General features: G+C 54.7%; 1 protein-coding gene across 1 annotated transcript in view; it reads left to right on the top strand.

Moving 5' to 3' along the window:
* Nucleotides 1-366: 366 nt before the first annotated feature.
* Nucleotides 367-13,256, top strand: part of OLFML2A (olfactomedin like 2A) — a gene marked incomplete at its 5' end in the record, with an annotated part of 28,439 nt that continues 15,549 nt past the window's right edge. Inside the window, 2 exons of the mRNA XM_079791256.1 lie at nucleotides 367-606; nucleotides 9,593-9,856. Of these exons, the coding sequence (XP_079647382.1) occupies nucleotides 367-606; nucleotides 9,593-9,856 (504 nt within the window). The remainder of the gene's footprint in view (nucleotides 607-9,592; nucleotides 9,857-13,256) is intronic.

The raw sequence follows: 13,256 nt of genomic DNA, 5'->3' as shown, positions 1-13,256 counted from the left end.
AAGGAAGACATGGAGCACGCGGGGCAGAGGGGTATAGGGTGTTTGGAGAGCTCACAGGCCCGCTTGCCCTGGAAACCTCCCTCATCCTAACTTCACACCATTCCAAACGGAAAGCACTAGTTTTCCCATTTTACAGACGAGGAAACTGAGACTCAAAAAGGCGAAGAGACACGCCCAAGGTGCCACATTCTCACAGAATGTGTGGGAAGCCATGCTCCCCACGGCCCCGCTGCTCCTGCAGACTCTGAACAAGTCCCTTTTTTGTGTCCGGACCGGGATGCCCTGGGAGATCCGCCAGCGAAGAGGCGAGAGCTGGGCAGGGCGGGGTACCCACCTCCATCCTAGCTCCGCCCCCAGAGGCACGGGATGGGGCGCGGGGCGGGGAGCAGCGGGCGGGGGACGGGGGGCGCGCCGCGCGAACGGAGTTGGAGGCGGCACCGGGCTCGCAGTGCAGCCCGCGCTTCCCAAAGTCCGCGCCCGGCTGTCGGTGCCCGCCGTGCCCGCCCCGCCATGGCCGTGGACACCTTCCCGCCCCGGCCGCTGCCTCTGCTCCTGCTGCCGCTGCTGCTGCTGCTGCGCGCCGGCCCCGTGCGCGCCGAGAGTAAGGTACGCGCGGCCCTCCGACCGGGGCGCTGCTCCGTGGGGAACCGGCGCGAGGGGGCGCTGTGGCTAGGGGTGCGCGCCAAAGGAGGGGGGCGGGGGACCCGAGCGGAGGACCAGGAAGGGAGACCGAACCTCGCTCGGGCTTAGCATGGAAGCCGCTGGGACCTGGAGCCCAGGAGCGGAGCGCGTGGGGAAAGAAGCGCTGGGGATGGTAGTGGTGCTTGGGACCCGGACTGAGGAGGGGGCTCTGTGACCCAGTCCAGTGCAGATGGAGGTCAGCACTGAGACCCGGGACGAGGGAGAGGGGAAGGGGCTCAGACAGGAGATGCAGTCCCCAGCCGAGGGAAGGGATTCCCTGGAGCGCTGGGCATGGGCAGGCTAGAGATCTGACTCAAAGTTTCCATGGAAGGTTGACTCATGGGGGGCAGACCCTGGGTAACTGCTACCCAGCGACTCCCAGGTTTGTAGCAGCCCCTGGGCCAAGGCTTTCAGGCCATGCTGGGGACCCAGAGTCCCTCCCCGGTGACCCCATCTGGTCTGGCCACTGCCTGCCAGGGACCTCATGCACCCTCTAGAGGACACGTGTCTCCAGAAGTGGCCTGAGCTGTTTTCCGTGTTAGCTGAAAGGATCTGCCCTGGTGTCCCGCAGAAGTGGGTTCAAATCCTAGCTGGGTACCCTAGGGTCTTCAGCTCTCTGAGCCTCCATTCCCTTGTACATACGGGAACTCTGACACTTCCCGCACCCTGCATCCGCACCCATCATGATCTCTAAGTTAGTGTGTTCATGCCTGTAAGATGTTTAGCACCTCACCTGGCACTTAGTAAGTAACCAATACATGACACAGTGATTATGAAATCTCACCACATGGGCTCTAAAAGGGGGTGAGATCCAGAATGCAGAGAGAGCACCCTAGTGTCAGAGCGGGGCCCCTTGAGAGTGTTTTGGAAATGACCCAGTGAGGAGGACAGGACTGGAGTTAGTGAAGGGCAAGAGGGAGGCAGGGCCCCGCTCACGGGGCATGAGAGAGAAGGAGTGATTTCTCTCCAGCCTCTTTCCTGTGTAGAAGGGGAGGCTGTCCTGTCCACAGGCAGGTAAAGGTCAGCAGCCACTCGCCTCACAGTAAGTATGAGAGCATGGGCATTGGCAGACCCTCAGGCGGAAGATTCAGCTCAGAGTATGAAAACAACTGGGTTGCTGTCCTGACCCTGTGCTCCAAGGACAAGAAGGGAATGAGTATCATTCCCATTTTATAGATGGGCAAACCAGGGTGTGTAGAGAGGCCGCTGGCTTGTGAATAAGGAACACCTAGGTTCTGGTTCCCTGTGCTTTGGCTGTGTGACCTTGGGCAAGTCCCTGCCTGTCTCTGGGCTTCAGTTTCCCCATCTGAAAAACGATGTCTCCCCAACTTCCCTTCCATATAGGGCCTTCTAGGATTTTCCCCAACCTGGCTCAGGCACAGGAACAAGTGAGCAAAAACCCCCAGATAAGCTGATCAGCGCTTTGCCCCGCTCATCTCTCTGGCTGGGAGAAAGATTGGGTCTTGGGCATCCTCTGAGCAATGCATAGGGCTGTAGAGCTTGTGGGGGAGGGCTAGCATTCAAAACAAAGCAAAGACAAAGAAAACCCAACACCCTGTTTGTGTAGTGAGTCAGCCAAACACTTGCTGGGTTGTGTGTGTGTGTGTGTGTGTGTGTGTGTGTGTGTGTGTGTGTTTAGTTGTCCCAGGGCAAGCTGGGGCTGGTGGGGTGGGGAGGCACATTCTAGAGTTTGGAGGATGAAGCGGATGGGGGACTCAGGGTAGCTCTCCCCCAACACCTCCCACCCCACACCGCCTCCGCCAGCTGGGAAAAATAAAAATGGGTGAATTTACTTCACATTCCTCAGCACAGCCGGACTCCTGCTGGCTCTGCGGAGAGAGTTGTTTTCATTATCACCCTCTCCCTCCCACATAACAATCCTCCTTCCTCTCTAAGCCTGTCCTATTTTCCTAGGTTTGGGGAGACCTTGGGAGGGCTAGCCCCGAGACTGGAAGACGGTCTAAGGGTTCAGCTGGCCCCTCCTCGGGATTCCTGCTCCGCGGAGGTCCAGGCTCCTCTCCTGCCCAGTACTCTCTGGGCTACAGGGGCAGCTTCATCCTGATGCACCCCAGATCTCTGTGGTCTCAGCCAGCCCGCTCCGTGTGTGTTAATTCTGTGTTTACAGCAAGGTCTCTCCTAAAGAGGACTTGACGTTTCCATGTAAGGAAGTGCTTTGTCCAGCTGGGGAAGGGGAGAGGGAGCTCAGAGCCTCCCTGGCGTTTCTGAGGGGCTGCCCAGCGTGGAGGCTGGTTGGGATGGACAGAGAGGTAACCACATAAAAACCCAGCCATGCCCCAGAGACCTCTGGGAACCTGCTTCTTTGCTGTGCGTCCTTGGAATGTGGCGAATCCCCCGTTTCTACCTCATTTCCTCCATCTGCGAAAGGGCTGCTGGCGCCTCACCTGCTCCGTGCGTTCAGGTGTGGGAAGGGGGTCTTCGGTCAGCCCCACCACGGACCAAGGTCTGAGCACGCGGGGAAGGCCTTGACTTGAGGGAACTGGGCCAGGGGAACAGGAGGGGCTGGGGCACGCAGGCGGTGGTGTCCTGGCCAGGCTGGTCCCGGGGGCTTAGGTGTTGCTGTGCCTCCGCTCCAGGAGTTTCCGCCTGTGGGTGTAATTGGAAACAGGCTCGGAGCAGGCCAGGGATGCAGTGATGGAGACCTGCACACGGAGGGTGTGGGGCCAGCCCCGCAGGGTCTCTCTGCAGGGAAGGTCTCCCCCACACCCCTGTTGGCTGGGGGACCCAGGACAAAGCCCTGAGAAACATCCTGTGTGCCCCCCACGCCCAGCACTTACATTCGGGATCTTACACAACCCTCCTGCCGACACTCCGAGGCGTCCGTGGTCCCTCCCTGTCTGACGGACTTGAACACGGAGGGGCCCAAACGTCCTGGACAGGGAGCTTGAGGAGTTTGGAGACTCCTGGGGTTCCATGATTCTTGGCCTTTAGTGGGCATCCAGATGCCTGGGGGGCCTGAGAGTCTGTCAAGGGGTGTGGAATGAGCAACTGCATTTTCCAGGCGCGCCCCGGTGATTCTGAGGCACATGCCCTGGTTGAGAACTCATGGAGGTGACAGGGAGCCATGGAGGTTTGTGAAGAGAGTGACAGGTCATCAAAGAGGAGCTCTTGGAAGATGAATCCGGCAGAGAGGAGGCTGCTGTGTTGCCCAGAGAGCAGTTAATGTGGCCTGAACGCAGGCTGTTGCCAGGGAGTGGAGAGCGAGGGAGAGAGATGGGAAACACTTTGTGTGTGTTTTTGGTTTTTATTTTAAAATACATTTTATTGATTTTTCGCAGAGAGGAAGAGAGAGGAATAGAGTTAGAAATATCGATGAGAGAGAAACATCGATCAGCTGCCTCCTGCACACCCCCCACTGGGGATGTGCCTGCAACCAAGGTACATGCCCTTGACCGGAATCGAACCCGGGACCCTTCAGTCCGCAGGCCGACGCTCTATCCACTGAGCCAAACCAGTTTCGGCAAGGGAAACACTTTGGATGAAGAATCAGAAGAACATGGCGGATGGGTTGTCCAGAGTAAGGAGGAGGCTCAGCTCTGGCTGGTTTTACTCAGTGGTTAGAGTTGGCCCCAAGGACTGAAGTGTCACGGGTTCAGTTCCCAGTCAAAGGCATATACCTTGGTTGCAGGTTTGATCTCCGGCCCCAGTTGGGGTGTGTGCAGGAGGCAACCAATTGATGTGTCTCTCTCTCCCCCCTCCCCCTTTCTCTCCCTTGTATTCTCTTTCTCTCTCTAAAGATCAATGGAAAAATATCCTCAGGTTAGGATTAAAAACAACAACAACAAAAAGGAGGCTCAGAGATCTGGGTTGGGCAGGAGGGTTAGACATGGGCTTGGGAGAAGATGCTGGGTCCAGTTTTAGATGGATTAAGTCAGGGATGCCTGCGGGCATCCAGGGGGAGGTGTCCAGTTGGCAGTGAGCTCTACGGGAGGGAGGTCTCTGCTACAGGCGGACATGGAAGCTGGCCACGAGAGAAGAGGGAAGACTCGACCTCAAGGTGTCACAATTTGAACCTCTTCCAGTTCCAGAACATTTCACAGCTTCAATCTCCTCTTCCCAATTCCAGGCAGATTTCTCCATCTCTCTTAAGAAAAACCTCAAGTACACCTTCTCACCATCTCACTGTGGGATTTCCTTGCAAATACCTAGGGACCTTTTTAAACACTGTCCACCCCCACGTCTGGGGGCTTTGGCAGTGTGTGCTGGGCCAGGCTGCAGGGAGAGATGGGGGGCTGAGGTAGGGGCTTTCCTGCTTGGCAGCACCTCCTGCCCTCATGCCGAGGGCAGGGTGGGTCAGGCCTGGCGGGAGCCCCAGGTCCTATGCTCCCCCAGAGCCCCCTCTGTGTCCCAGGGGCTAGAGAAGCCCTTGCCTGGGGACTACGGGTGGTCATGGGAGGAACAGCATGTAAAACAGATCTTGGAGTCAGGCTGTGCTGTGTGACCCTTGGCAAGCCCGTAGTCTTCTCTGATGCTCAGATTTCTCCTCTCTAAGACGGGGTGTGGTGAGAGCAAAGAGAGGTAGAAAGTGTGAGGGAGGGTTGTTGGCAGCAGCTCTGATAGCAAGTGCCACTCGGGAGCAGTCACTCTGTGCCAGGCTTGGTGCCAGGCACTCTGCATGCATTGACTCATTTCAGCCTCAGGACAAGTTTACGAGGAAAGGACTGTTGCCTCCCCACAGCAGAGGAGAAAGCTGCGTCTCAGAAGGTCAAGGCCCTGCAGGGAGGAGATGTGGGAGCTGGGATTTGAGTCCGGGCTTGGCGCCTCATCCTGGAGCTCTGCCTCGTCCAAACATGCACCACAGGACGTAGCAATCCCAGGAGGTCAGGCCCAGCCTGGGCTCCCGGCAGCTGCGGCTGGGAGCAGAGGCCCTCTTCCGACTCCTGCAGGGCCCTAGGCCTTGGCTGCCCCCATCAGGACATAGCACCTCATCTGCGGAGGGAAGGAATGTTGCAGTTTGGTGTGGAGGCTGCTGCTGGGGCGGGTGGGGTGGGCGTTGGGATAATGGCTGGTTCCCAAGGAGGAGGCCTCTCTGGCCTGACCACACAGACCGCACCCACATCCACCCGCTGGGCTCTTAGCCACACCTGGGGGAGTGGGTGGAAGTGACGAGCTGGGAAGGGGGCCCAGGAGTCTCCAAGGAAGAGAAGGTACTAGCAGTGATCTGAGGAATGAATGTGCAGGCCCCCAAGCCTGGCTGTTGGTGTCATGGGCAGGGAAGAGTTGCCCTGCAGTGCCCACTGTACACTTTGCCTATTGGGGGCCCAGGACAAAGCTTCCACCCACAGCTGCCCCCTTTCCCACTGCTGGGGTTCTTGTCCCAGCATTACAAAGGGTTCAGCAATCTGGAGAAAGGCTGTGTGTAGATTCAATAAGGAGTTCAAAGACGAAAGATAGTTTTGAAAGGCATTGGGGGTCAGAGGAGCTTCAGCTAAAGGAGCTAAAGACTCTCTTTGACTCAGGACCCCTTGCTTTTTATTAACACAATTTGTCCTAAGGCAGGGTGGAGATAATACACTTCAAAGGGTAGGGTTTACAGAAGCATTGTCAGATTGAGGAATAGCCTACATCTGTTCAGGTATTTGGCCAATAGCAGGCAATAACATGTAGATTGAGATGCCCTGAGCTGTCTGGCAGCAAACTATCATCCTATTCAGGTTTGGGGGAAGTGCCCTCTAGCCACTCCAACAGGTAATTACATATGTGACTCAGCCCTTGTTGAGCCCCCAAGTTTCATCAACCTTTGATAAAACTCTTGTAATTATGACATGCTGGAATTGGCTCCCGGCACCCACTGTCCTCACTCCCCAAGGGCCTGGAAGTCCACCCATTCTGGGTTCTAATCCCCTTGAACAAGTCACTTGATGGCTCTAGGGTTCAGTTTCCTCCTCTGTAGGACGCTGCTGAGAATATCTACCAATGCACCCACATGGAGAAACCATCAGCTAACCAACCCCACTCAGGATTACTGGTGTGATAATAGCTACACTATCCAGACGGCTGTGTGTGCTCCTGGCCCTGGACTCAGCGTAGTTCTGGTGTTCCGTCTCAGTCCACACAGTCCTGTGTTGGGTAGGCACTAGTAGTAGCCTCATTTTACAGATGAGGAAACTGAGGCACGGAGAGGTTAAATCATCCACCCAAGAGCACTCAGCTGTAGGTGGCCCCTGGCTGTCTTCTAACCATTGCCCCACCCTTCCCAGCACTCAGTGTGCTCTCAGTAAATGTCTCCTCCATGGACTCTGCCCCAGGTTTGCTGCCTCCATCTACTGTCTGTCCACGAAGCAGCTGAGTAAGCTTCCCATGATGCAGATTTGATCCTGACTCCCCCTGATTAAAACCCTTCCATGATGCTCCCATGTTTTCAGGAAGAAGCAAGATCCCCAGCCAAGTTTCAGGGCCCTCCATGAGCTAGGCTCTGCCACCCCAACCCTTACCTCCTGCCACCCCAGGCTCCTTGCAAGTACCAGGCACGGTGACCCTCCTCCAGACTCCCAAGATACCAGGCTTGTCTTTACAGATTTGATTTGCTTGGAATGCCTTTCTCCTCCTTAAAGATGTCCCCAAGGGGTACCCTCCTCTGAGCAGTCTTCATGGGTATCTTTGTGCTCAGGGCTCACTATGCCAGCTTCTCCCTCCATCTATTTCTTCTGCACCTCCAGCTATCACCCAGGGCCTGGCAGAGGCCAGGGGCTCAAACAGGTGTCTGAGGGCTCAGAGACACTCCTGGGTGCCGGGCTTGGCAGAAAGCCCAGAATTCAGTTGGGCTTGGTGGCTTCAGTGAGAGCTGAGTAGCCACGAGGCTTGGGGTGTTTGTTAACTGAGCCAGGAACAGCTGCGACCCAGGAGCCCAGAGCTCAGAGTGGGCGGGCTGAGATAGCTAAGGGAGTGTCTGGTTGGGGCTCCCAGAGCCCAGCCGGTGTATCAGGACGAGGTAGCCTGGAGGCGGTGACTGAGTGTGGCTCCTGCCACTGATCTCACTGAGCTGACTCCCACAGCCACAGGCTGACCCCAGTGACCAGTGATCACAGCTAGACACTCGGCCATGCAGCATCCCAGGGGAACCGAGAGAAAAGGGAGGAGGTGAGGGAAAGCACGAAATGGAGGTCATGTTATCTCATTGGATCCTCACTACCAGGAGGCTGGGTATGGAGTGTCACCCACTTTCCCACTGAGGGAACGAGGCTCAGAGAGGTTGTGTAACCTGTTTAAGGTCACACAGGGTGTGGGGGAACAGACCTGTAGAAGCAGCAGAGCCCAGTGATTTTGATCCGAAGTCAGGTCTGCAGCCAGATCTTTCCAGTCAAAGCGGTGGGACCTTGGACATGTGACTTCACCTTCTGAGCCTCTGATTCTTTAGCTGTATTAATAACGACCCACACTTGAGACACACTCACTATGTGCGGGGCTCTGTTCTTTGCCACATTAACTCGTTTAATCTTCACAACAACCCCACAAGGCAGGAGCCCGTTTCACAAATAAGGAAACAGAGGCACAGGAGGGTTGAGTTGCCCATAAGCTCACAGTTACTAACCCAGGCTCCAGACACCAGGCTCTTAGCCCTGTGCTCTCATGTGTCTGAAAAATACAGGCCTGCTTGTCCAACAGATACTTACAGAGCTCCTCCTCCAGGCCAGGCAGGCACTGTTCTGAGGATGTACAAGGGAACTAGACAAAGTCCCGCCTCTAATGGTGCCTTCAGCAGAGTAGGGGAAACAAAACAAAAAAAAACACACAAAAAAAACCCCACACAGATATAATATTTCAGATGGTAATAGGTGCAATAAGGGAAAAGACACTAGCTAAAAGGACAGGGAATAATGGGAGGTGGGTGGTCAGGGAAGAGGTGAGATGTAAGTGATTTGAGGGAGTGAGCCAAGGAAACAGCAGGGAGATAAGGGTTTCAGGATGAGGGCACCACATCTGCAAAGGTCCTGAGGCTGGAGTGGGTGAAGAAAAGGGTGGCAAGAGGAGGGGTTGAGGGACGGATGTCAGCTCACATAGGCCTTGAAGGCCAGGGTAAGGACTTTGGAGATAACAACACCCTCCAGGCATTATTAAAGGGTGTGATGCACATGAAAACTGGGATGTGGTAAGTGCCCAATCAAAGGTCTCCATACTTTTTAGTGTTGTGGTAAAACACACATAACACAGAACTTACCATTTTAACCATTTTAAAGTATACAGTTCGGTGGCATTTAGTGCATTCACGGTGCAGTGCAACCACCACTGCTTCGCTCCAGAACTTTTTCTCCACTCTGAAAGGAAACCACGGGCCCGTTAAGCAGTCACTCCCCACTTCCCCCTCCCGTTAAGCCCCGGCAACCAGTACTCTGCTTTCTGTCTCTGGATTTGCCTATTCTGGATATTAATATAAACGGAATCATACCATACGTCGTCTTTTGTGTCTGGCTTCTTTCATTTAGCATACATGTTTTCGCATGTATCGCTACTTAATCCTTTTCATGGCTAAATAAGATTCCACGGTATGGATGTACCCCATTTTATTTATCCATCATCAGTGGGTGGACATTTGCATTGTCTCCACCTTGTGGCTGTTGTGAATCGTGCTGCTATGAACATGACTGCACAAGACTTTGAATACCTGCCTTCAATTCTTTGGAGTATATACCTAGAAGTAGAATTATCGGGTCATTTGGTAGTTCTATATTTTACTTATTGAGGAACAGTCAAATTGTTTTCCATAGCGGCTGTTAATATTTTAAATAGTATTATTATAACCCCTCTATTTCCTTGTAGTGGATGCTAGCTTCTCAGCCATCTCTAACCGCCTTCACAAAGGTGGGGGGGGGGGGGCTGGATTCTGCTACCTCTTCCTTTCCTCTTTCCCTCCCCCGAGCACTGGCCTCTGGCTCACCTGAGCCCCTCTTTGCAGGTGTTCGGAGATGTGGACCAGGTGCGGATGACCTCGGAGGGCTCCGACTGCCGCTGCAAGTGCATCATGCGGCCGCTGAGCAAGGACGCGTGCAGCCGGGTGCGCAGCGGGCGCGCGCGAGTGGAGGACTTCTACACCGTGGAGACCGTGAGCTCGGGGTCCGACTGCCGCTGCTCCTGCACCGCGCCGCCCTCCTCCCTCAACCCCTGCGAGAACGAGTGGAAGATGGATAAACTCAAGAAGCAGGCACCCGAGCTCCTCAAGGTAGGCTTTCTGGGTTGAGCGTGGGGGTGGGGACGCCTCCTGGAGGAGTACCTGGCATGGGCTGGCCCAGGCTGAACTGCCCGGGAAACGTCCACGTGCTCCCAGGCAGGTGCTGTTACCATCCCATTTCACAGGTGGGGAAACAGAGGCTCCCTGCAGGGAAGCCGCGCCTTGCCCAGGACCATTGGGTCAGGAGGTGATGGAGGCAGCATTCTTTGGCTCGTTTACCTGAATATATAGCCCCTGACCATCTAGTCCGATGATCTGTATTTTACCCAAACCAGTTCATCTGTCGGCACCTCTACATGGCATTTTACATTTTTTGTCATTGTATTGTTTTAAATTAGTAATAATATTTCCCATATTCAAGTACCACCTGCATACCAGATGTTGTGCTAAGCTCTTTTTACAGATTATGCCTCTAAATGTTTAAACCGTTCTATGAAATACGGGGTCTTTGTCCTCAAGAAAAGAACACTGAGCTTTGGAGAGGTTAGATCACTGGCCCAAGCTCTCACGTAATGGCATGTAGCCTCAAGCCTGTAGCATCCTTTAGGTGAAGTTTGTGCTCACACCATCGCCACCCCACGCCATAGGCAGATTAGAAAGAAGCACCAGCTCTCGGGGTCACGGCACAGGCCGTGCCAGCAGCGACCATCAGGACCCATGGGTGGGAGGGCATGTGCAGGCGAGATCAGCGCCCCAGCCAGCCGGGCCCCTTTGTGCCATTTGTACCGCCCACCTCGGTGCTTAGTGGGCTGGGGATTTGAACCCAGGCCCTGCTGGGTGCCGAGCTGTTCTGAACCGCGGTGCTCTCTTGTTTGCCTTTTGGAATGGCCCAGATAACTTGGTGCTTTTGAGAGTACCTTTTTATCTTGCAATTTCTTCCAAACATGTGGGTGTCATGAATTGTGAAGTTGACTGAGCTGTTTGTTACCCTCCTTGTCAGCTAACAATTCTCACGGATGCTGGCAGAAGACACGAGCCTCCTGGGTCAGAAACAAAGGACTTTATCACTCAGAGCAGCCAGAGTTTCCACATTTCCTTGCCCTGGTTCTCCCGCTCCAGTTCCCGCAGGGTGACATGAGAGAGTGCGGGCCAGATGACACCTGCACACAGAGTGGGTGTTTTTCAAAAGAGGTGTCCCGACTTGGAGAATGCACATCTTTTCTCATGGGCACTGCGCATGCCTTCCCGGCCCCAGAAGGACCCCTGTCCCTGTGTTCCAAGGCTGTTCACCGTACGACGAGATGGCCTGGAACAAGGGCGGCCAGTGCCTCCGCGTGCAACACATGCAGAAAAGCAGGAGACCCATGAAAAATGGTCTCCCGACATTGGACATTCGGCTCAAGATGTTTTCCTTACATTTAACTTTAGTTGCACTATTGTAACAATTGAATGGATACCAAAACTCTCAAAGTTGGGGTGGGGGTGGGGGTGGGGGGATTGTTGACTTTGAAGCTAAGTGGCCTCTGACAACGTGGCGGCCCCTGGAGCACACGGCCCCCTGGGGCCTCACCGGGGGGGGGGGGGGGCCTGCAGACTCCAGGCACTGGAGCCACAGGCCAGTCTTCGGCTCCAGGACAAATGCAACTTCTGCTCAAGTCCACTTCCCAATAACTAAATAGCTTCCAAACTACTGGACATGAGGCTACTCAAAACCTTTCCATAAAAGCTGGCTAACGTAGTCCTTACCACACCTCTTGGAGGGGGAACGTATGGTCCCAGCTTCACTTGTGGAGGAATCTGAGGCCCAGGGAGAGACTGTGACTTGCCTACGATCACACAGCAAGAAATGGCCAGCACTAGGATTTGAGCTCAGGAATTCTCTGCTGTGCCCCCTTGCCCATGGGAGGGGTCCCTGGCACACAGGAGCCCATGGGGGGGGGTTCATTTAGCCTTAAAGGACTGGAGCAGGGTGACAGCAGGTGGGGTTGTAGGAAGAAGAGAAGATATTCTGCCTCATTAATACCCTAGAAACAGGTGGGTACCCACAGAATCCCAAGAGGAGAAGGGGGCAGGGAAAGTATGACACAGAGCTGAGGCCTCTCCCATTTGGCTTGGCTCTCCCTCCCTCAGCAGGAGGCTCTCTGTGGGCAGCCCCGGGGAGAAGTTAGAGGAAGCCCGTGGAGAGGGTAGAGGGCACCCCTGCCTTATACCCGCCCCTCATCCCTACCAATCCCTTCTCCTCAAGCTAAGGAATCCAGCTCTGATTTGGCCTTAGTTACTTGATTCTGAGCAGGAGTGAGGGGATTCCAGGTCCCCTTTCTTGGGGAGGTTGGCTGCAGGGGCATACCTCTCACCTCTTCACTCCCCTCCCTTGAACTCAGAGCAGATATAGCCCCACCTTGAGGAATCCCCAATACAAGTCCAATGTTTGATCATTGAGAGTCAACATATAAAATTGCTCTGCCAAATGCTGCAGAAGTCTATAAATGCCTCTCACTTTTTAGAACCTTTGTGTCACAGAGTAGTCAGGAGCAGGTTGGCCCGGCGCTGGTCCGCGGACCACACTTGGAATAGCACGCTCAAACACACCATGTTTCCTCCCACCGCCAGCTCTGTGCACAAGCTGTTCCCTTCGCCTAGAATGCCTTTCTCCCGCCATCTTTGCTTTCTCCGTGCTCAGCTCAATCAAAGCTTCTTCCCTGGCAGACCTGACTAATTCATACCCGCTCCCGGACAAGGCCACACCTCGCCATGAATGATCTGGGCGCCTGTGTGTTACCGTCTGCGTTCCCAGACCCGGGCACCCCTCGGTCACTCTCTGCATTCCTTGCCGGCCTCTGAAGGACCATGTGTCTGTCTTGCTCATCACTGTCCATAGTGCCTGGCCCAGCATAAACATTTGCTGAGGCTGAAGAGGGTAGCAGGGACAGATCAAGGAGGGTGCAGATGCCAGGCTCAGGAGATGACAAGTCACTTGTGGGCAGTGGGGAGCCACAGGAAGTTATCCACAGGGGAGAGCCTCATGGTCATAGCTGAGCTTTAGGAAGCCAGTTTTTTGGTTGTTTTTTTTTTTAATATATATTTTTATTGATTTCAGAGAGGAAGGAAGAGAGATAGAAACATCAATGATGAGAGAGAATCATTGATTGGCTGCCTCCTGCACGCCCCCTACTTGCCCTTGGCCGAAATCAAACCAGGGACCCTTCAGTCTGCAGGCCAACGCTCTACCCACTGAGCCAAACTGGCCAGGCTAGGAAGCCAGTTTTGGTGTCAGCAGAGTGAAGCTGGAAGGTTCCATGTAGCCCCTGGCCAGAAGTCATCATTGCTGATATCCATGAGGCCCTTGCTGTGTGCTCACTCTGTGCTGAGCCCTGTCCAGTTCACTGCTCCTCGCAATCCTATTGCCCCATTTCACAGAGAAGGAAGCTGAGGCACAGAAGGACCTATGCGC

This window comes from Cnephaeus nilssonii (assembly GCF_951640355.1).
Source record: "Cnephaeus nilssonii genome assembly, chromosome: 14".
Taxonomy (NCBI): Eukaryota; Metazoa; Chordata; class Mammalia; order Chiroptera; family Vespertilionidae; genus Cnephaeus; species Cnephaeus nilssonii.
The sequence above is the reverse complement of the archived record's forward strand: the minus strand, read 5'-3'. Positions and strand labels throughout refer to the sequence as shown.